The sequence below is a fragment of the Stegostoma tigrinum genome, chromosome 15 (assembly GCF_030684315.1).
Source record: "Stegostoma tigrinum isolate sSteTig4 chromosome 15, sSteTig4.hap1, whole genome shotgun sequence".
Classification (NCBI taxonomy): Eukaryota; Metazoa; Chordata; class Chondrichthyes; order Orectolobiformes; family Stegostomatidae; genus Stegostoma; species Stegostoma tigrinum.
The window spans coordinates 25,130,364-25,154,029 of record NC_081368.1 but is presented as its reverse complement, the minus strand read 5'-3'; the positions used below and the strand labels follow the sequence as shown (position 1 = coordinate 25,154,029).

The window sequence follows — 23,666 nt, the reverse complement described above, 5'->3', positions numbered from 1 at the left end:
CATGGATGAGAGTAGGAAGAGTTGAGGGATATGGGCTAAATGCTGGCAAATGGGACTTGAGTAATTTAGAATATCTGGTCGGCATGGACATGGTTGACCAAAATTAAAACCAAAAGACCCGCGGATGCTGTGAATCAGGAACAAAAAACAATGCTGCTGTAAAAACTCAGCACGTCTGGCAGCTTCTGAGGAAAGAAACAGTTCATGTTTCAGATCTGTGCTGTACAGCTCTAGGACAATGAAAGCCACAGAAAATGCAGCCAAGGTCCAACAAAATACACCAAAGAATAAATGATAAGCAGGAAATACAACAACCTAGGCAGCTATTGTGTCTGGATTCTTCAGGGCAGCCAAGAACATATACAGCCATAAGCACCCATCGACCAGATAGGAGAACGACAGTCAGCATTCACTGTTAAGGTATCGATGCAAGTGCCACAGCCATATTCCACATCATGCTGCCTGCCACCCCTTCAGCACAACCCCAGCCTGATGTGGTTGAAAAAAAGCACAATCTGACATCTGGGAATCAATAAGGCCACCAGTGCAGTGAATTCCAAACAAAATACTTAAATCTGGCAGAGAAATCCTCTTGGTTCATCATTATTCAGAAGGCAACAAGCTTGCCAGACATGAGACACAACAGAACAGCAACCATCAAGGGAGACAAAGCAGATTTGGTGGTAATAGAAAGGTACTTTTGTTGCCTACCAAACAGCAGGTCACCACAAGGAATCCTCAAACTGCCTCCTACCAGAATCACTGTAGATTCTGTCCATCAGGAAAGAGACTGCACAGATGACCACAACAAGCCAAGTTCAATGAAAACATATTTGTACAGGAGGTCTATTTGTTTATATGAAATTCATACATTTCTAAATTTTAAGTTTATTAACTAGCCCAAACTCCTTTCATTATAAAGTTATGAACCCTCGATACCTTTATTTCTTCTGCACTTTGTTTTGCCATTTTCTCCTCTGGTGAGCCTTCCTGGTCACTATTTCCTGTGTCACTCTTCCTAAAACATACAAATGAAAGAAGTTTTTGATTGAAGTGTTAAACAAAATCATGTCACCTCAGAACTGACAGCAATGTAGAAATCTTTGTTGAACACAAATATGTCCTGACTGATTTAAGAATAGGGTCCACAACCTATTTGCCCAAATCGAAGGAGAGGCTGATGAGCAATATCTTATGAACCAAATCTGATGAAAAATTACAATAATATTTATGAGTAATAATATTTAATCAGATACACTTAGGTCAACTGGTAGCTTAGTATCCTGCAAGAATACAGTATCCTACCCAGTTTAACGGATGATCTTGCTGGATGCAGACAACTTCTGTATGCTGAGCTTTTAAGCTAGAACTTTTGGGACACTGCCAGGGTTGTGGGTTTTAACTGTCAGAAGTTAATTGTCAATACTTGAAACAATGACCACCCCTCAAGTTAAGCTTATTGAGATGGCACCATAACTTAACATGATGGTGGCTGATCCTCTTTCTCAAAGATGTGCTCCAACTTGCACTGTATCACTTACTGCCTTAAGAAATAGGTTTCTAGGGGCTAAAACATACAGGATTAAACAGGTTCACCACCTTTTGAGTGAAGAAATTCCTTCAGTTCAAAAATGTCTATAATGCGTCCAGAGACTGAACTCTTATTCTGGATCTGTGGTTAGAGGAACCAATCCCTGTATCTAGTTTGTCCAGCTGTGTTAGAATTTTGTGTTTCAAATGAGATCATTATTTCCACATTATTGAATACATGAATAGGAAGGAAAGAGAGGAATATGGATCTTGTAAGCAAAAGCAGTTTTAGTATCAAAGGGCAGAAGTGTTGATGCGGGGTTGGAGGACCAAAAGGCCAATCCTTGTGCTGTACTGTTCTTTCTTTTATTTTAAGATCAGTGATTTCAAAACTAGTCAACCCTGCAATGTCTTTTCATACAGGAAACCTACCATCTCAGAATTCAGTTTGGATGACCTTCAATGCATTCCCTCTGTAACAAGTGAATCCTTCCTGGGATAAAGACAATCAAAACACCACAGCCTACTCTATAAAAGCACTACAGGTGCAGTCTGCAAGGACCTAAATAACTGCAATTAGATTTCCTTGTTCCCATACTCAAGCCATTCTGCAATAAAAGCCAACTTAGCATTTTACCTTAACTGCTTTTTGCAGTTGATTGCTTGCTTTCAGTGACCATTGTACATTGACACTCAGGTCTTCTGTACATCAAAATCCCCAATCACCAGTTAAACACTGCTCTTTATTATTCTGTTTTTCTTAAAAATGGGCAACCTAACTACATTATGCTGCATTTTATTTGCACATTCAAACTAAATCAGCCTGAAACCTTATTTCTAGGGTAGCCAAGAGATTAAACTGCCTTTGATAAGTATACAAAATTTGTATCATTACAGAGACATCCAAATTGATTTATATATTTACTTAAACAATTAGTTTACCCAGTGTCGCAGATGCCTTGCTTGCATAAAAGTGAGGAATTAGACCTCAAAACAAAGCTAACCAATGTTGCAACACCTATGCTCAAAAAGGAAAGTAACACCTATTAATCAGATGTCATAGTTGGATTTTTCTGGGAAAATCTTTAGTGACCAAAACCTCCAGCTCTAAGATTTCATCCTCTGACCGTGAGCCACAAAACTAGACACTAACAACTTTTCTCACCCTAATATCTATTAACAATCTTTCTAAAATCAAAATGCACTCCAAATTTACATACTGCACAACTTTTTCAGGAAGATATTCAATATCACCATTTCCTTTAGAGTTACTGCTCTTTCTGGTTTTCTTGCCATGACTGCGGAACAATTCGACTGCAGCTCGTAGTTCTTCTTCAGCCACTCCAAAGACATCTCTGTACAGCACTTCATACACAATTGCTGGAATATAATATGATACACATTTATTACATTTGAAGAATTTCAAGTACTACAGGCCACTCAGCTTAACTTCAGTGGTAAGAACACAGTCAAACAATAATCTGGAACAAAGTGAACAGCCATATGAATAAATGTAGGCCAAATCAAGGAAAGAGCCAGCATGGATTGAGAGAAAGAATAGTGCTAAACTAACTTAGAAATCTACAGGAGTTAACAAAGGGATGAGGCAAGCAATGCTGTTAACGTGATATATACATACTTCTAAAAAGGCACTCAATACAGTTCCACACAGATTTGAGAGCAAAGTTATAGCCCATAGAATAATAAAGGGACAAAAACAGCATGGATACAGATTTACAGAGGCTCAGAAGCTGCTTTATCAAGCCCTTGTGCTCAGTTCACAACAAACAACAACACGTTCCCATCACAAACCACTTTAATAACCCTCCCACTCCCTGGACGAGTTGTCCATCCTCCAGTGTCACAACGATACCTCCTGGAAATTGGAGCAGCAGCACATATTCCACCTTGGGAGCCTACAACCCAATGATCTCAACGTGGACTTTATTCACTTCAAAATCTCCCCACACCGAAGCCTCATCCCATGACCCACCCTCCCTCCCATCCCTGCCTCCTTGACCTGTCTGTCTTCTCTCCCAACTATCCACTTCTCCCACCTCACTGACCAATCCCCACCACTGCCCATCTGCACTCACCTATCACCATTCCATCTACCTGCCCCTGCCCCAGCCCCACCCCCCTCAATTTATTTCACAAGTGCCTTTCCCCCCCTCCCTATTTCTGAAGGCCCCAACCCGAAACATCAGCTTTCCTGCTCCGTTCCTCCAGCTCCACACTTATCTATGATTACAGAATTAGTTCAGTGACAGCAATAAGTCAGTCCTAGTTAATGCATGCTTTTCAGGCTGCAGGAATATTTGTAGCAGAGATCGCTAGTGATGAATCTGGCTTTTCTTACGCGTTTCACTAGCTCCTCACCTCATTCCTAAAATCAACACATTTCCAACTGAATGAGGAAAGTAGCAGTGTTGGATCTAAATCTGGGAATATTTCTCACTACTTCTACTCCCAACTCCCCACAAAATAAAACAAAAGCACCTGTTAATCATCTTAAAGACTGAGCGATTAAGTTTCCTATTATTTTTACTGAGCTCTACTTGCATCTGTACATTATGCCTCCAAATTTCCTGCCTTTAAATTATTTGGTGGCCTTATTGTATGCAGCCAGTGTAACAGTTGTTTGAAAAATCTTTCTCCAGTGCTTTGATAGTTTGTGATCAAATCTGTTACTTCATTTCCTCACCTAGTGTTTCCAGAACACCATGCAACCATGAATTCTACATTCCTGGTCATCTTGTTGGAACCAAATATTATTTATTGTCAAAACTGTCCATGACATCTTGTGCCACATCACCAAGCTTATTTTTTCATTTACCATTTTCCATGCATATTCCTAACCCAAATTTGCCTCACATCTTCAATAGATCTATTTTGTGAGGGGTAGGTCATGCCTTACAAACCTTAGAGTTTTTTGAGGATGTGACTAGAAAAGTTGATGAGGGTCGAGCTGTGGATGTGGTGTATATGGACTTCAGTAAGGCATTTGATAAGGCTCCCCATGGTAGGCTCATTCAGAAGGTCAGGAGGAATGGGATACAGGGGAACTTAGCTGCTTGGATACAGAATTGGCTGGCCAACAGAAGACAGCGAGTGGTAGTAGAAGGAAAATATTCTGCCTGGAAGTCAGTGGTGAGTGGAGTTCCACAGGGCTCTGTCCTTGGGCCTCTACTGTTTGTAATTTTTATTAATGACTTGGACGAGGGAATTGAAGGATGGGTCAGCAAGTTTGCAGACGACACAAAGGTCGGAGGTGTCGTTGACAGTGTAGAGGGCTGTTGTAGGCTGCAGCGGGACATTGACAGGATGCAGAGATGGGCTGAGAGGTGGCAGATGGAGTTCAACCTGGATAAATGCGAGGTGATGCATTTTGGAAGGTCGAATTTGAAAGCTGAGTACAGGATTAAGGATAGGATTCTTGGCAGCGTGGAGGAACAGAGGGATCTTGGTGTGCAGATACATAGATCCCTTAAAATGGCCACCCAAGTGGACAGGGTTGTTAAGAAAGCATATGGTGTTTTGGCTTTCATTAACAGGGGGATTGAGTTTAAGAGTCGTGAGATCTTGTTGCAGCTCTATAAAACTTTGGTTAGACCGCACTTGGAATACTGCATCCAGTTCTGGGCGCCCTATTATAGGAAAGATGTGGATGCTTTGGAGAGGGTTCAGAGGAGGTTTGCCAGGATGCTGCCTGGACTGGAGGGCTTATCTTATGAAGAGAGGTTGACTGAGCTCGGTCTCTTTTCATTGGAAAAAAGGAGGAGGAGAGGGGACCTAATTGAGGTATACAAGATAATGAGAGGCATAGATAGAGTTGATAGCCAGAGACTATTTCCCAGGGCTGAAATGGCTAGCACGAGGGGTCATAGTTTTAAGCTGGTTGGTGGAAAGTATAGAGGGGATGTCAGAGGCAGGTTCTTTACGCAGAGAGTTGAGAGAGCATGGAATGCGTTGCCAGCAGCAGTTGTGGAAGCAAGGTCATTGGGGTCATTTAAGAGACTGCTGGACATGCATATGGTCACAGAAATTTGAGGGTGCATACATGAGGATCAATGGTCGGCACAACATTGTGGGCTGAAGGGCCTGTTCTGTGCTGTACTGTTCTATGTTCTATGTTCTAAACTATTTTACTCGTGCCATTTTATCTGTCATTTTCTTCTCTTTATCCCAGTGCCCATCCTTCCTATGTTAACCTTACGTGCATGTACAGAGAGCCATCTATATGCTAAACAAATGCTGCTGCCTTGTTAATCATCTGTGCACATTAAGAATGTCCAATTTCAAAATCTGTCTGGCAGCACTAGGTGATCCACTGGCATTTTATTTTCTGAACATGTATGCCAATGCAGATTTGATAAGTGAAGCTATTAGAGCTTATTCTTTCTATGCTGATTACAAAACTGACACTTAGGTAAAATAAAGATCAGTCATTTATACTGTTTTAGGGATACTTAAGATCTGTTTTAAAGACAACATGAATTCTTGAGAATGAATAACACTGGTTTCACAAAGTGTCAAAGTCACTTTTGATAACTGTAAAGGTTGAAACATTACTGATGAATCGGACCTGAGCTGCCTTGGTGTGATTATTCCAAGACATAATATAATGGATGGTACTTTATATCAATAGAAAATTGAGGAAGGCATCATTTTCTTGACGGTTAACAGTATGTTTTTCAGGAAATACATCCATATTAGACAATTTAAGGAGTTCTGTGGAGGAGGTCTTAAAAGACAAAGGATTGCGTAAAGGTAGATAAATTGTCAGGACCTGATCAGTGTTTCTCAGAACTCTGCAGGAAGTGATCGCTGGGTCCCATGCTGAGACATCTGTATCAACAACAGCCACTGGTGAGGTGCCAGAAGATTGAAGTCAGTTGATGTCATTATTTTAAAAAAGGTGATAAGGAAAAGCAAGGGAACTACAGACCAGTGAGCCTGAAGTCAGTGGTGCGTAAATTGGAGGTGATTCAGAGGGACACTATTTACATGTATTTGGAGAAGTCAAGAATGATTAGGGATAGTCAACATGGCTCTGTGGGGGGTAAATCATGTTTCACTAACATGACAGTTTGTTTTGAAGTAGTGACAAAGATTGAAGGCAGGGCAGTGGATGTTGTACACTGATTTCAGCAAAGTTCCACATGGTAAAAAATGTTAGCAAGATTAGATTACGTGGCATCCAGGGGGAACTAGCCAATTGGATATAACTTAGCTTGAAGATATGAGATGGAGGGGGGAGGAGGGGAGTTATTTTTCAGACTAGAGGCCTGTGGCCAGCAGTGTGCCACAAGGATTGGTGCTGGCTCCAGTGTTTTTCATCATTTAAATAAAACAATTTAGATGTGAAATGAGGAAGTACAATTAGTAAATCTGATGACAGTAAAATAAGTGGCATAACGAACAGTGTAAAAGATTACCTCAGTACAATGGGACCTCGATCAGATGGGCCAAGAGGCAGATTGAGTTTAATGTAAATAAGTGAGGTGTTGCATTTTGGAAAGACAAACTAGGGCAGAACTTACACGCTTAACGCCAGGGGCCTGTGGAGTGTTACCAAACAAACAGACGTTAGGGTGTAGGTACATAGTTCCTTCAAAATGGAGTCACAGGTAGACCGTTTGAAGAAATTTGACATGGCTGCTTTCAATCGGTCAGAACATTGAGTTGGGATGTCATGTTACAGTGGTACAGAATGAGGTATACAATCTGGTCACCTTTCTACAGGAAGGGTGTTGTTAAACTTGAAAGGATGCAGAGATGATTTACAAGGATGTTGCTGGGACTTAAAGGTTTCAGCCATAGGGAAAGGCTGAATAGACTGGGGCTATTTTCCCTGGACCTTCAGAGACAGAGGGGTGACGTTTAGTGGATTATAAAATCACGACTGGCATGGAAAGGATGAATAGCCAAGACTGTCTTCCCTGAGTGGGGAGTCCAAAACAAGAGGGCATAGGTTTAAGGTGAGAGAGGAATGATTTAAGAGGAGCCAAGGGAAACTTTTACCAGGGGGATCGTGTGCATATGGAACAAGCTGCCAGAGGAAGCAGCAGGTACAATTATAACATTTAAAAGACATCTGGGCAGGTACATGCACATGGTTTAGAGGGATGTTGGCTAACTGCTGGCAAACAGGGCTGGATCAAATTGAGACGTCTGGTTGGCATGGATGAGTTGGACTGAAGGGCCGGTTTCTGTGCTGTAAGACTCCGACTCTATCCTTGATTTAAACCATACAAAAATTCAATGGTCAATAGATGAAACAAACCTAAAAGCACTGCAAAGCTAGGAAAATAACAGATCAAATGAGGCACAAGACAAGTTGGACACCAAAAGTAATAAGTGAACTGAAAACAAAAAACACTGGAGATCACAGATCAGGCAGCACCTACTGACAGAAAGAGAGCAAACACCTAGATAACATGTCACAGCTGAAGCAATGTATAGGAGGGGCAGCATTTATGCAACTGTTGAGTCAGGTGCTGGGGAGAAAGCATGTTGATAGCTTAGATTAAGTGACTGAATGCAAGGCTGAACAATGGTGTGCCTAACAGCCAGACTGAAAAGAACAGACAGACCCACAAGGGGCGAGAGCGAGGCTAAAAGGGAAGGAATGGGTTCAAAATTTGAGGGTGTTGAACTGAATACAGAACGCAGGAAGGTGTAAACTGGCAAGTTTGAAGATGAAATGTTGCTCCTCCAGAATACATTGTGATTCGCTGGAGCACTATGGTGACAGTGGTTAGCACTGCTACCTCAGCACCAGGGACCTGGGTTCAATCCATCCTTGGGTCGAGTTTGTACAATCTCCCCATGGGTTTCCTCTGGGTGCTCCAGTTTCCTCCCACAGTCCAAAAATATGCAGGCTAGGTGGACTAGCTGTGCTAAATTGCCTGTAGCGTTCAGGGATGTATTGATTAGGTGTATTATAGGGGGATGAGTCGGTATGGATTTGGGCCAAAGAGCCTGTTTCCACACTGTAGGAATTCTATGAACATTGCAACATACCAAGGACAGACAAGTGAGCATGTGAGAAAGACAAAGCAACTGGCTACAGGAAAGTTGGGATCATCCTTGCGCACAGACTGGACATGTTCTGCAAAGCGGTTGCCCAGTCTGCATTTGGTTTCTCTAATGTAGAGTAAAACATATTGTGTGCAGCATACAAGTTCAATGGGAGTAAAAACTTGTAGAAATTTGGAAGGATGAACATGGAGATACAATATAAAACCTGAAATATTACAGTAAGAGCAAACTCAGCAATCTACTCTAGTGACACAGAACACTTGGGATATCCCAAGTTAAAGAAACCAAACTAATGAACTTTACCTTCAAAGCATCATTGATTCTATTTCTATGCGGGATAAATGAAGCAGTACCAGATTTACTGGCTCCATCACAAACATGGAGAACCACCTGTTGCTTTGCAAGCATGGTCCAAACTGTAATTACCTCAGTTTTTCAAACCCAGTTATTTCACCCCTTCATTTAGGGTTAGAGTTATACAACAAGGAAATAGACCCTTTGGTACAACCAGTCAGGCTGGCCATAATCCCAAACATTTTTTAATTCACGTACTTGCAAGTGTCTTTTAAACAAACTGTTCCCACATCTACCACTTCCTCTCAAAGTTCATTCAACGTACGGACTGAAAAAATCCCCCTCATGTCTAGAAATCTCTGCTTTCACATCAAAAATATGCCCCATAGTCCTGAAATTCCCAAATTCTTGTATTGAAAATTCCCTGTACTTTGTTTACTCCTAAAATATAAGGATCTACCTTGAATCATTCATCCTAGGAACTCTAAAGGCCGTAAGAAAAAACAAGAGTAAGCCACTTCGCCCTTTTGAGCCTGATATGCCATTCAATGAATCTTGACTGAACCAAGATATTATATTCACTTTCCTGCCCTTTCCCCAGAACCTTTGATTCCCCTACTGATCAAGAATCTAGCTCAACTTTAAACATATAGGGGTAGAGTCCTTGTATAGCCTGCTGGCATGAGATCCAATGACTCAGCCTCAAGAAATTCCTCATCTCAGTCCTAAAATGGCACTGCTTTATTCTGAGACAACACACTCTTGGGCCTTGATTTTCCCATGAGGGAAGCATCCTCTCAGCATTTACATTGTCAGGCCCCTCGAGAATCCCATATGTCGCAATGAGATCACCCATCATTCTTCCAGATTCTGATGGAGAGTCACTGCTTAACCCTTGCTCCTAAGACAACCCATACCAGTGATCATCCTTGTGAACGTTCTTTGAGCTTTCCCCAATGTGCCATCTTTCCTTGAATAAGCGGACCAAAGTGTGCTCAGTACTCCAGATGTGGTCTCACCAACACCTTCTACAGTTGAGGATTTCCTGATTCTTATACTTTGGGCCTTATTTCAACAGGGGTCAATGTTCCATTAGCCCTCCTGATTACTTGCTGCACTCATATGCGAGCTGGTTTTCATGCATAAGACACTCCCAAGACCCTTGTACTTGGAACATGCTTCCAAAAACAAAAAGGGCATATGCTGGATCATTTAATTTTTAAAAAATTAGATGATTTTCATTAAACAAAGCTATTAAAGATATGGGTCAAAGGCACGTGTAGTGAATTAGGCCAGAAATTAGCCATGATCTCATTGAATGATGGTAAAGGGTCAAGGGACTGAACAGCCCACTTCTGTCTTATTGTTCTACATACTTCTGTAATGGATTCTGAAACTTAAGCAGTATATATTAGGCTAATCAGCCTGAACTTTCAAACTTTGATGAGTTTAGTGCTAACTGCAGCATTTACATGTTAGATCTTTTTTAAACCCCTCATCCGTTAAAACAAATTTTCATTTGACAACAAAAGCATATGGTCACTGGGAAGTTCACTGAAGGCTGAACACTTGGAAGTGTGAAAGCGTGTTCAAGAACTCTCAAAATTTGGAAGTATTGTATAAATTTACTTGCAGGAGAATATTTAAGTATTTTTCCTAAACATGAAGACTTATCATTATACGACAAACTTCATTTAAGAAACACCTACAGAAAAAGGAAAAGTTGAGAATACTGTCGTTTTACCCCATTAGAAATACCAATTCTAAAATTTGAGGGGGGAGAAAAAAGGAACTTTCTTGCTGATTGAAGGAAATTTGCCAAAAAAACACTATGCAGTACTCAGCCACTCTTCCCTTCTAACATGTGATCACTGGGGAATTGCATGCAAAGTCTAAAACAAAATGTAAATGCATTAGAAACCAGAACCAACAGCCATCGGATTTGTACAAGGTCGAGATTATTTTTAAAACGTGACAGGTTACGATGTGTAGCTATTTTAATCATCCTGCTCAGACACATTATGACACCGCAGGTGGAGTCTCAATCCAGGCCTTCTAACTGAAAAGGTAGCAACACTACCACTTTGCCACAAAAGGCTCTATGCTGGTTCCAGGCTTCTTCAACAGATAGTAAACAAGCATCTCAAATTAGATTGACAGTAAATCATTTTAAATAAAACTGTTTTAAGGGTCAACCAACGACAACAGATCGCATTTAGACAAAAGACAAACTTACCTTGACAAACAGCTGCATGCCCTTGAAACTGTTTTGTAAACACACTATCATAATGACCATTGTTGGAACAGCAAAGTAAGATCTTAAAAAGAAAAATATTTCATATCTTTACTTTGGATTTTATCCAAACATTGCAAGATTAACAAACAAACCAAAATCAGAAACTGTAAACTCAAAGGAAAATACTGCAGATGTTGGAAATCAAACATTATTTGTGTTTCTTTCCAAAAATGCTGGCTGGTCTGCACAATATTCCCAATTTTTTGTTTTTATACATTTTAATGTCTATTTGGCAATTCCTATTCCCTCCTCTCCTCCATTCTGAGATATACTATCCCTTCCACTCAAATTTTTTAAGAACAGTGATACATACCCATTATGGACCAGACCAAATCCTCTCAAAACAGACAGCTTGGCTCCTAGCTTTTATTTAAAGCTAGTGTAAGGTGCTGCTTTTCAGATGGTATTTGATTGGTCATGCTGTGTTCCAATCCCATGCAGCAGACAGCCCGGCACCTGGTTTACATCAGTCCTCTTCAAGAGGAGCAGGGCAGAACAAATCCCTCTTAAAAAGGCATATCTTGTCACAAGCTGACAACAGGCAAATTAAGATCAGCACAAATGTGCAAGATACCACTTGAAAATAAAACAGGGTGTGCTCATTTGTAATAAAATCTTCTGCCTTTAATTGTGGGAAGTTACAGTTTCATTCTCCCTGCCCACTACTGCTGCACATACATTTGTCTTCACTTGACTCATTCTGTTCTAGACCATCTCCAGCTTATCCTCTCACTAGATCACTGTCACTGTGCTTAATATTGCACCTTCCTGCTTGACTTTACTCAACAGGAGGGTCTTAGAGCACACTGTCATTCACACTCTCATGGAACACCAATTGTTCTGTAGCCATGGCTCAATAAATCAGTGCTATATCTGCTTTCTTTCCCAGGCTGCCCAGCACTCTTAGATAGCAAGAGACTGAGGAGAACAGATAACCCAAAGCAACACAATGAGGATCACTAATGTTGAGACTACTTGAAGCAAAACTGTGCCCAATTTTGGCTGAGCAATGCTTCATAATTACTATTTGTCCATTAATCTCCAAAATATTCTATAATGGTATAATTACAACTTGAGACAAAAAAGTGCACAATTCACCAAATTTAAGGGGATCACAAGCAAACAATACGTTTTAGGTTCAAAATTCCATTTCATTAGAATCTGGCTGTCTTGATTATTGTGCAAGTCAATATCTGATACCCATTTTTGATCTAAATTTACATTTAGCATTTAAAAACCATTATTAGCCTGTTGATAAGACTGTTTATAGTCTTGTCCTCAGCATTTATACAAGAATTAGGACGAGTACAACTAATAAATCAGGAAATTAAGAGTTGTTTTTATTATATTTACAAATATTTAGAACAGCATAGTGAGGGGGGAGGGGTGTGTGTGGAGTTTGCATGATTTCCTCCCACAATCCAAAGATGTGCAGGTTAGGTGGATTGGCCATGCTAAAAATTGTCTTGTAGTGTCCAGTGATGTGGTAAAAACCCTGAGGGTGGGGTGAAATGCTCTTTGGAGAATTGGTGCAAACTCAAAATGGGCCAAATAGTCTCCTGAGGCACTGTAGTGATTCTGCGGTTTGAGATTTGATACTTGATTTTATGTTAAAACATGAAAGTATTAATAAATGAATGCTAAAAGGACAGTGTGAAATCTGATGTCTTCATTAAAAAGAAATGGATGCAAGTCAAACAATATTGCACTTTTGCTAATTAGATAGGGAGATGTGGGAAATTCGTTGTTTTGGGATAAATCTCAATTAAATTTATCTGTGAATTGGAAACAACCTCTTTGGATTTTGAAATTTTAAACCCATCTCTTAATACAAAAAGTGAGAATGATAAGACCATTCACACACAACGTCCCATACACTGCTTTTTCATTGGGAAAATAGGGCAGATATTGCATTTTTCAATTAATAAAAGAAATTTGCAGCAGTCTGTTATACTGCATTGACCAGCTGAATTGCCAGCACTTGCCGTACAGTCAACGTTTGGGAACTGGCCTCCCTGATGTACGAGAAAGCTACATAAATAATTTGTCATGACGTCTCCAAAATAAATGCAAAGTAGTGTTCAAACACAAGTAGTGTTACCACTGTTTTGATATATTTTTACAAAAATTCAACTTTAAGAAAATTGTGTATTTGCTTTTACTTAGAAATTAGATAAATAGACAGTGAGAGAGGCAAAAGTAAACCAGTTCCTGATTGGTCATTTGTAATTCAGAAGAGCAAATTAAGACCAAGCAAATTAAATATTGCATTCAGAATAAATTAGCATGTATAAATAATTTTCAGACAATAAACTAAAGATGATAAATACTAATGGGCAGCAAAATGGCTGTGGTTAGCAGTGCTGCTTCAGTGCCAGGGACCCAGGTCCAATTCTGACTCAGGCAATGGTCTGTGTGGAGTTTGCATTCTTCCTGTGTCTACATGGGTTCCCACCCAGTGCTCCAGTTTCCTCCTACAGTCCAAAGCTGGGCAAGTTAGGTGGATTGACCATGCTAAATTACCCAGTGATCACAGATTTATAGGTTAGGTGTGTTAGCCATGGGAAATGTACGGTTACAGGGACACAGTCGAGGGATCAGTCTGGGTGGGATGCCTGTCGGAGGGCTGGTGTGGGCTTGTTGGGCCGAGTAGCCAGTTTTCAGAGTCGGGATTCTACTCAAGTCAACTTCCAGAAAAAGGACAAGATTCAAAGTCACCAAACAATAAAGGATCAGGTAGGAAAGGCAATCTTCCACCTTTCTTAGTAATTTGACTGAGTTTCCCAGGTGCACTTGTTTGTTCATAAATTGACCAATTCTTTGATTTGTGCTAGCTACTTGGTAAGTTAGAGAACACACACCCAACTGTTGACATAATACAAGATGAGGTTTTTCCTTACCGTCTTCTCAAATCCATTATTTGTAGCTTGGGTGGGTGATTTTCCAGGATACCGGTAAATTAGAAAGTCACAACTTGACATTTGGAAAAAAGTGAATCGGTAATGTTTTACAAGCAATTAGTTTGGTTTCTATTATTTCGGTTAGAAAGCAATTTGCTGCAGATTGCACCTCCATAAGCAGCCCTCTTTCAGATTTTAACATTTCATGTCCACTCTCCCTCCACAGATGCTAACAGAGCTACTGAGTTTCTTCATCCACTTTGAGACTTGGGACTAAGCCCTTGCTGAAACAGGATTTTCTGGACATTGGGAGGCTGTGCGCCCAATACAGCCCCCAGACTCCAAACTTATGCTATCCCTTCAAATGGAATTAAAGCTCAGCATGACCAATCCACCTGCTTGGTTGATGTTCCTCAAGAGGATGAGGCAGTCATGCTGAAGACAGCTTCAAGGTAACCCTTCAGAACATCAGCATGTCATGATGCAGTCCTGAGCAACTTGGGGAGTTTTGGGGAGAAATAGGTGGGTGTTTGGTCGTGGTGGTGGTGGTAGTAGAGGAGAGAGATTAGGGATGTACAATCTGCATTAAAATCCTGCACATTATTAGTATTCCTTGCCCCATAAACATTATTTGTCAGACATTCAAACATTTTATTGTAATCATGACAGAACTGCAGTGGAGAAGCTGAACACAGAAGGAAAGGATAGAAGCTGTGGGCTCTCCAGTAAAACTGATTGGCCTGAAGGTGGGTAAGCCACCTGGACCAGATAGACCACACCCCAGAGTACTAAAGGAGACAGCTGGAGAGATAGTGGACACATTAGTCATCTTTCAGGAATTGCTCGAGTCAGGGTGGGTCCCAGAGGACTGGAAAATTGCTAATGTGATACTTTGTTTAAAAAGTGAGTAAAGCAAACAAGGGAAAGTTACAGGCCAATTAGCCTAACCTCAGTCGTGCCTACGATTTGGAAGCCCATTGCAAAGGATGAAATTTCTGAATATCTGGAAGTGTATGGTAAAGTAGGGCAAAGTCAGCATGATTTCATCAAGAGGCCATGCCTGAAAAATCTGCTAGAATTCTTTGAAGAAGTAATGAGCAGGGTAGACCAAGGAGAGCCAATGGATGTTATCTACCTGGACTTCAAGAAGGCATTTGACAAGGTGCCACACAGAAGGCTGCTGAGTAAGATAAGAGCCCATGGTGTTACAGACAAGGTGCGAGCGTGGATAGAAGATTGGCTGTGTGGCAGCAAGCAGAGATTGGGGATAAAAGGGTCTTTCTCAGGGTGACAGCCGGTGACAAGTGGTGTGCTGCAGGAGTCAGTGCTGGGCCCACAACTTTTCACTTTCTACATTAATTATCTAGATGAAGGAACTGTGGGCATTCTGGTTAAGTTTGCAGATGATATAAAGATAGGTAGAGGGACAGGTAGTATTGAGGAGATGGGGAGGCTGAAGTATTTGGACAGGTTAGGAGAGTGGGCAAAGAAGTGGCAGATGGAATACAATATAGGAAAGCATGAGGTCATGCACTTTGGTAAGAAGAATAAGATATGGGCCAGCTTCTAAAGGGGGAGAAAATTCAGAAGTCTGAAATGCAAACAGAATTGGGAGTTCTAGTCCAGGATTCTCTCAAGGTAAACTTGCAGGTTGAGTCAGTAGTCAGGAGGCAAATTCAATGTTGGCATTTATTTTAAGAGGACTTGAATTTAAAAGCAGGGAAGTACTATTGATACATTATAAGGCTCTGGTCAGGCCACATTTGGAGTGGTGTGTACAGTTTTGGGCCCCATATCTCAGGAAGGATGTACAAGCCCTGGAAGGGGTTCAGAGAAGGTTCATGAGAATGGTCCCAGGTACAGAAAGCTTAATATGAGGGACGTTTGAGGTCTCTGGGGCTATACTCATTGGAGTTTAGAAGGAGGAGGGGGAAATCTAATTGAACTTAAAATACTGAATGGCCTGGGTAGTCTGGATGTTGTGACGATGTTTCCATTGGTAGGAGAGTCTAGGACCAGAGGGCACAGCCTTAGAGTAAAAGGGAAGGCCTTTTAGAACGGAGAGAAGGAGAAACTTCTTCAGCCAGAGCGATGAATCTATGGAATTCACCACCACAGAAGGCTGCAGAGGCCAGGCCATTGAGTGCATTTAAGACTGAGTTAGATAGGTTCTTGATTATCAAGAGTTACGGGGAGAAAGCAGGAGGAGGGGGTTGAAGAATTTACCAACCATGTTTGAGCGGTGGCACGACTCAATGGGTTGAATGGCCTAATTTCTGCTCCTGTCTCTTACGGCCTTAATAGAAATCTTTAGGATAAATGACGGAGTTTGATAGGGTGAATGTGGAGGAATTTTTTTTTTTAAAAAAACCTTGCGGTGCAGCCTGAAACTGATGGCCCCAAGTACACAGTGTCACCAACACATCCATTAGGATTTGAAGAAATCTGCTTTACTCTATTTTTAAATGAATTTTGAATGCTACAACTGATCACAGTTGACATAAAAGATATGGAAGTATTGAAGTGAGATCTAAGTAAGTGTCAGCAAAGAAGAGAAAGCTGATGAGACTAGAAAAGATGACAGGAAAGCTGAGAACAAACCAGCACAGAAGAGTTGGGCCAAATGATTACTGTCAGTTGATAGCAGGAAAGAACAGAAAGAGATATAGATTTAAAAAAGTAAAATATTTAACATTACTATATCTAACAAAAAGGACTTTCAAGTTGAAACATTTCTCAAAAGGTAATACTAAATTGCCAGCAACTAACTTCAAAGGCTAAAACAAAAAACAAACTTAAACACCTGGTAAGGAAGCTACTTTTAAACTTGACTTAGTTCCAACCAGTAGCACTTGATCATTCTTTAGAGGAAGGCAACATTCAACATTTCCAGTTATAGGCAAACTCTTCTCCGAATCGGCTACAATTCATCCAAACATTCCAGTGTAGCATTACCTCAAAACTTTTCCTGCCTTAACAGAACAGAGATCTGAAACTCTATGCCTAGAAAAAGGTTAGTTTTTTTGTACAGAAAAAAAATGAGACAGTCAAGTCTATATTATTCTACCATGGTCTGGTGATCTCTCCCGTAAGGTACATCATCTCTTCAAGAAATGTTGTACACAACTGAGGCAGGTATCAACAACTTTCAAAAGTACTCTTATCTGCAGAGACTTAACTTGGGTTACAGATGAAGAGTCAGCAAATTGGAATAGAAAGGATAGCTTTTGATGGGGTGGACATTGCGCTGTAGGTTTGCACGATTCACGTCAAAAATTTATTTCCAAATTCTCAGGGTGTGAGCAATGGCTGAGCTGACATTTATTGTCTGTGATGCCTATTGAGCATTAATGCCCATCAGTAATTGCTCTCAAGGCAGCAGTGACTGTCCTCGGCCAATGCAGTCCATGTGGTGCAAGTACACCAGCATTGTTAGTGGGTTCCATGACTTCTCCCATTAGTGAAGGAATGATAATATAATTCCAGCTAGAGCTGCCAGTTCACTCGGATGGGCACACAAATGGTAGTGTTCCCATTGTATCTGCTTCCCTCATACTTCTAGGTGGTAGAGTTGGCACATTTGGAAGCTGTTGAAACAGCCTTGGAAAGTTGTTGCACTGCATCTTATAGATGGCACACATGACTGCCATTGTGGTAAAGAGTGAACAATAGATCCATTCATCACCTTCAGTCAGGCAGGATACTTTGTCCTAGTTATGTCTAATGTTCGAGCATTGTTGGAGCAACACTCAAGACAAGTGAAGAATAAAGATCCACACTTCTGACATGTCTGGTCAATAGTGGACAGGCTTTGGGATATCAGGAGGAAAGTAGATTGTGTAGAATTGCCAGCTTCTGATCTTGTAGCTTTGTGTTATGTAGCTTTCTGGTGAATGGTAACCCTCAGCTATACTAACATGTTGCATTAAGGGGAGATTATTAGATTCTCTCGTTGTAGATGGTCATTATCTAGCAATGCATGGTATGAACATTGTTTGCTACTTCTCAGTGTCAGCCTGGATCTTGTCCAGGTCATGTTGCATATGGACACAAAATACTTCAGGACATTAAAAACACAAATTGTACTAAAAAATATGCAATCAAGAGCTAATTGCTTACTTCTGAACTTGAGAAGGTCAATGTTTGGGCCTAGGACACTACCTGGGGAAATTGAGGTGACACCCACAACTATCCAACTGTGCAAGGTACAACTCCACAGCACAGTTTCATTGATTCTTATTGGCACCACACTTAACCCAATGCTGCCTTCTTGTCAAGGGCATTCAATTCTACCTTATTTGTCCTCCATATTTTAGATATTTGCCCGTCAGCTTGAGCAGGCATGTCACTTTTAATTTGCCACTAGTTACTGTTTAAAAATCTTATGTTCCATTGTTAAATCAAAACCATTGGACACTTACTTGTACATCAGTGATAGAGCACTCATCTCTAACATTCCAGCCCATTCCTATAACAAAAATAGCAGTTTAAATGGAAGTTAAAAGCATCAGCTTCAAAGGATTCAGACATTAAGCACTAGCAATGCAGTATTTTGCTCAGGATTCAATACATTGCTGGTGGTTCACCAAAGCAAAGTATAGAGTCAGTGTCCTACAACATGGGGACAGACCCTTCAGCCCAAACTGGACCATACTGACCAAAAGTTCAATCTACATTAACTCCACTTCCAGCAGTTGGCCCATATCCTTCTAAACACCTTTCCCTAAACGTATCTGTCCAAATGCCTTCTAAATGTTGTTAATGTACCCACGTCAACCACCTGCAAAAGAATGCAATGATATCAAGTACAAAAAATTATCAACATTTTCCTATTCTGCACAAGAAAAACTCCTTATTCTAGCAAAGAAATGCAGAATTGTCATGATAAAGTATCTCAGGCCCATTTAACAAATTCAACTATTCCAAAGCCTTCAAGGCATTAAAATCCTACCACTTCAATCACGATTCAAAACACATTGTTCAATGAGACGTGAATATTACTAAGGTCAGCATTTATCAATTCCTTACTGCCTGGCTTAATCATTTCAGAAGGCAGTTGAGAACAAACCTCTCTTATGGGTCTGGAGTCAGATGTAGCCCAGAACAGGTAAGGACTACAGATTCTTTCCTTAGAAATTAGAGAGCCAAATGAGTCATATCACAATAATTGACAATAATATTGATGACTGGCTTTACATTTCAGATAAAGGTTTAAATGAAATGTCAGCTGCCATGTTGGAACTTCAACCAGTATCACCTGGGTCATTAGCCTGGACCTCTATTACCAGTCCAGTAGCATCACGATGCTACCAACACTCTCGCTCTCTCATGAGGGCATTGAAGGATATGCGCTTCCAATGCTCAATGTACATCACCTCCATTCAGAAAAACACTGTACAGATGGCAGCACTGAGACAGTTTTGCTCAGATGTACAGTGATGACTGATTTAGTTTTTTTTGCCATGATTCCTTTGACTTTCTGGAATGAAATGGTTTCAGAGAGAACTTAACAGCTGCAGTAATCACATGAAGAGGTTAAGACACATTTCATTAATAAGAACCAGTCTGAGCTGAAACTTGGGGTAACAAAGTGTAGAGCTGGATGAACACAGCCGGCCAAGGAGCATCCTAGGAGCACAAAAGCTGACATTTTGGGCCTAGACCCTCCTTCAGAAATGGCAGAGGGGGAAGAGAGTTCTGACATAAATACGGACAGAAGGGGAGGCAGATCAAAGATGGATGGAGGACAAGATAGGTGGAGAGGAGACAGACAAGTTAAAGGGGCAGGGATGGAGCCAGTAGAGGTGAGTGTAGGTAGGGAGGGGATAGGTCAGTCCAGGAGGACGGACAGGATGATGTTGGTAGGAAGGAAATGTGGGCGTGGCAATAGGTGGGAGGAGGGGATAGGAGAGACAACGAACAGGTTAGGCAGGCAGGGATGAGGTGGATGGTTTTGGGATGCAGTCGGTGGGTTGGGGGGGGGGGGGGGGCGAATTTTGAAGCTGGTGAAATCCACATTTTTACCATTGGGCTACAAGGTTCCCAAGCGGAATATGAGTTGCTGTTCCTGCAACCTTCAGGTGGCATCATTGTGGCACTGTAGGAGGCCCAGGATGGGCATTTCATTGAAGGAATGGGGAGGGGGAGTTGAAAGGGTTCACGACTGGAGATGCAGTTGTTTAGTGTGAAGCATAGGTGTTCTGCAAAGCAGTCCCCAAGCCTCCGCTTGGTTTCCCTGATGTAGAGGAGGCCACAATGGGTACAGCGGATGCAGTATGCTACACTGGCAGATGTGCAGGTGAACATCTACTTCTTGGGGCCTGGGACGGAGGCAGGTGTAGCACTTCCTGCGGTTGCATGGGAAACTGCTGGGTGCGGTGGGGTTAGAGGGGAGTGTGGAGTGGACAAGGGAGTCACAGAGAGAGTGGTCCCTCCGGAAAGCAGACAAGGGTGGGGAGGAAAAAACGTCTTTGGTGGTGGGGTCAGATTGCAGATGGCGGAAGTGTCAGAGGATGATGCGTTGGATCCGGAGGTTGGTGGGGTGGTACGAGTGCGCGAGGGGGATTCTCTTGGTGGTTATTGCAGAGACGGGGTGTGAGGCATGAGTTGCGGGAGACACATTTGAGGGCCTTCTCAACCACTGCGGGGGGGGGGGGGGGGGGGGGGGGGGGAATGCGGTCTTCACAATTTCAATGAGTGTGAAACACCATAGCACCTTTGTGTATTTGGCCTCTGGTATCAGGACCACCATGCTTGTCACGGGCTGTGTACTGTATGTACAACATATCAGAACTGCTGCTTACACAATCCAAAAATCCCTTAAGAGTTGACTACTGCCTATATTAAGTAACTGTAGGCACAAACCCACAAGATCTAACACTGCCAAATTGTTGAACTGTACCAAGTAACAAAAGCAGTAAGACTCCTAGCGTTAACTCTTAAGCTTTTGGCACAGATACTTGAAACTTTTGAAAAAAATTTTGGACAACATTAATTTCCAGCAGCTGTCATGTGGCATTGTCACAAAGCTTTAAGGATAGAATGCTTTTTGCATTGAGATCAGTCAGATATAAGGGGCAAAGGCACCATAACAAGTGACAACAGGGACTTTGAATTTTTAAAAAATTCAGCTTTTAAAATTTATTCATGGAATGAGGGTGTTACACATCCCTACTTGCCCAAAAAGTTAAGAATCAATCACAATGCTGTAGGTCTGGAGTCACATGGAGGCCAGACCAGGTAAGGATGGCAGTTTCCTTCCCTAAAGTACATTAGTGAACCAGACTTTTTCCCCTGACATGCGACAATGGTTTCACAGTCATAAGAATCTTATTTCCAGATTTCTTTGGAATTCAAACTTCAACATCTGCCATGGCAGGATTTGAGTCTGCACCCTCAGGATATTACCTGGGTCTCTGGATTAACAGTCCAGCAATTATGTCACTAGGCCATCACCTCCCCATAAAGGAGCAGACAGCATGAATTGAACATTAATTAGAGCAGCAAATCATGGAAATGCCAGAGAATGCAACAGGTATTTCAGACGTGATTCAAAACATATGATAAACCACCTAAGTTTGGAACAAAATGGAACACAATGCAAAGATCCATGGTATGGCATTCAGAACAGGAAGTTGCTCAAAAGCCTGGGATCATAAGTTTCATTCTGGAAATGAACATACCAACTGAAACTTCATTTAATGGTACTGTCTTGGACAGTGCTTGTACACTGAAAGTATAAGATATTGTATAGCAGACACTATTGATGTCAGGAGTCTACAATGTCTAATCAATTACATTATTAAGGGTAAACAGGTGATGTGTTAACAGATGTCTGTTAGCAGAAAGGGGTTCTTGTGGTCTCCACTATCTCCCCCTCTGGGCCACGAAACCCAAATTCCAAGTCCTATCTACTCCAGAAATGTGCATAGTCTCTGGACAGGTTGATTAAAAATACTTTAGCACAAAAATGGGACAGTTGAAATGCAAGAGGTGTGTAGTCAAAGGTCCATAAATAATACATAACATTAATGAAGTTACAATAAAAGTTCATATTTGGATCCACAGGTGATAACAGGTACAATATCCTTAAGGAAATGGGTGGAAAACAATGGAAGTTTAAGGAAGTTTACAAAACAGGACTGAGGGGCCTGTGGCACAATAAGTGTCCCCACTACTGGACCAGAATGTTTGGGTTCAAATCCTACCTGCTCCAGCCAAGTGCCAATGGTTTGAACAGGTTGTTATAAATATCTAAGCAGTGAATGTTCAATGTAATAGAGTGCATATGAACTGGTTTTATACATCCAATTAAAATAGATTCCAAATAGTACCAGAAGGGGCAGCAATATGGTATACTTCTAGCTCCATCACTATATCTCTAGCTATCAGGAAGGCCCAGGGTTGTGATCCAGCAGCAAGTGAAGGAACAGCTGAATTTTTCCAAGTCAGGATTGTCTGTAACTTAGAGATGAACGTCAAGGTTTTTGTATTCCTACACATCATCTCATTTCTTGATGTGGTAGAAGCCACTGGTGCAATCAATGAAACCTTGGTATGAAGATGTGACCCTGGCAGCCCGAATATTCTGACCTTATGAAGTCACGCAGTTTCATTGTTCAGAGATGCTGTTGCACACCTCTGCAGCAGGTAGGACTTAAACCCAGGCCTCCTGCACCCCTCTAACTCACCTGTGAAAAGAAACACCCATTTTCTTGGCAACATTAGGCAGCAATGTCCTCATCTGATAGGTGAATCCAAGTAAGAATTAAGAATAAGAGTTAACATTTAATAGTTACAATAAAAACACCACTTTTTTAAGATCTGACTATACATCTCAGTATCACAGCTGTCCCATTTGTGCTGTAATCCCATCAACTGTTAATCTTTAGCTAAGTAATTGATTTGACTTAGACACTCGATGTAAATTGCATCCCATATACCGACAATCATCCACTCTAGATCTATTAGTATTCTTTCGTGTTGAACACTCCTTGGAGAAAGCACCACAGGAGGGCGCACTCTTGGGAGGGTGGTCAATGTCTATTATTCAGAATGGCTCCCCAGTATGTCATGCTCATGTAATACAAACTAAAACATAAATGCAAAATTCCATTTTTGTTTAAAGGAAAGTATCTTTTCAGGCCAACACACGTAAACGGAAGAACACTGATCCAAAGGTCATAACTAAACAAGTCGTGGTGCTTCTGGTGATGTCAGTATTGTTTTAACTAATTAAATAAGACAACTGGGTTCATATTACTTTCATAGCCTTCAAGACTGAAATCCAGAAACCGAGTATGAAAAGCTTTTTTTTTTACAAAATTAAGAGCATACAAGTCATAATGAAGCTCCACGATCTGGTAACAGCTTAACCAGAAAGTTAAGAGGACAATGAATGATGGCCGGGTCATATGACAGACGATATTTTTGCAACTGCTTTTAACAAGGCATATTCCGTTCAGACAGCAGAAACATCTCTGCCAAAAGGGGGGATCCCTACTTAGAATGCCCGCTCAAACCAAAAAATACTTAAGTTGACCTAAAATACTACATGGGGAACTGCATCCAGGCTATATTTTTGAACTTGCATTGGAGGATGT

The 23,666-nt window shown here is 41.2% G+C and overlaps 1 protein-coding gene across 1 annotated transcript in view; it reads right to left on the bottom strand.

Annotated features, from left to right (window-relative positions):
- Nucleotides 1-23,666, bottom strand: part of alg13 (ALG13 UDP-N-acetylglucosaminyltransferase subunit) — an 85,523-nt gene that overhangs the window by 41,061 nt on the left and 20,796 nt on the right. Inside the window, exons 8-12 of the mRNA XM_048544847.2 lie at nucleotides 18,486-18,532; nucleotides 14,065-14,137; nucleotides 11,105-11,186; nucleotides 2,751-2,910; nucleotides 940-1,018 (exon numbers count right to left, since the gene is read on the bottom strand). Coding sequence (XP_048400804.1) covers nucleotides 940-1,018; nucleotides 2,751-2,910; nucleotides 11,105-11,186; nucleotides 14,065-14,137; nucleotides 18,486-18,532 — 441 coding nt within the window. The remainder of the gene's footprint in view (nucleotides 1-939; nucleotides 1,019-2,750; nucleotides 2,911-11,104; nucleotides 11,187-14,064; nucleotides 14,138-18,485; nucleotides 18,533-23,666) is intronic.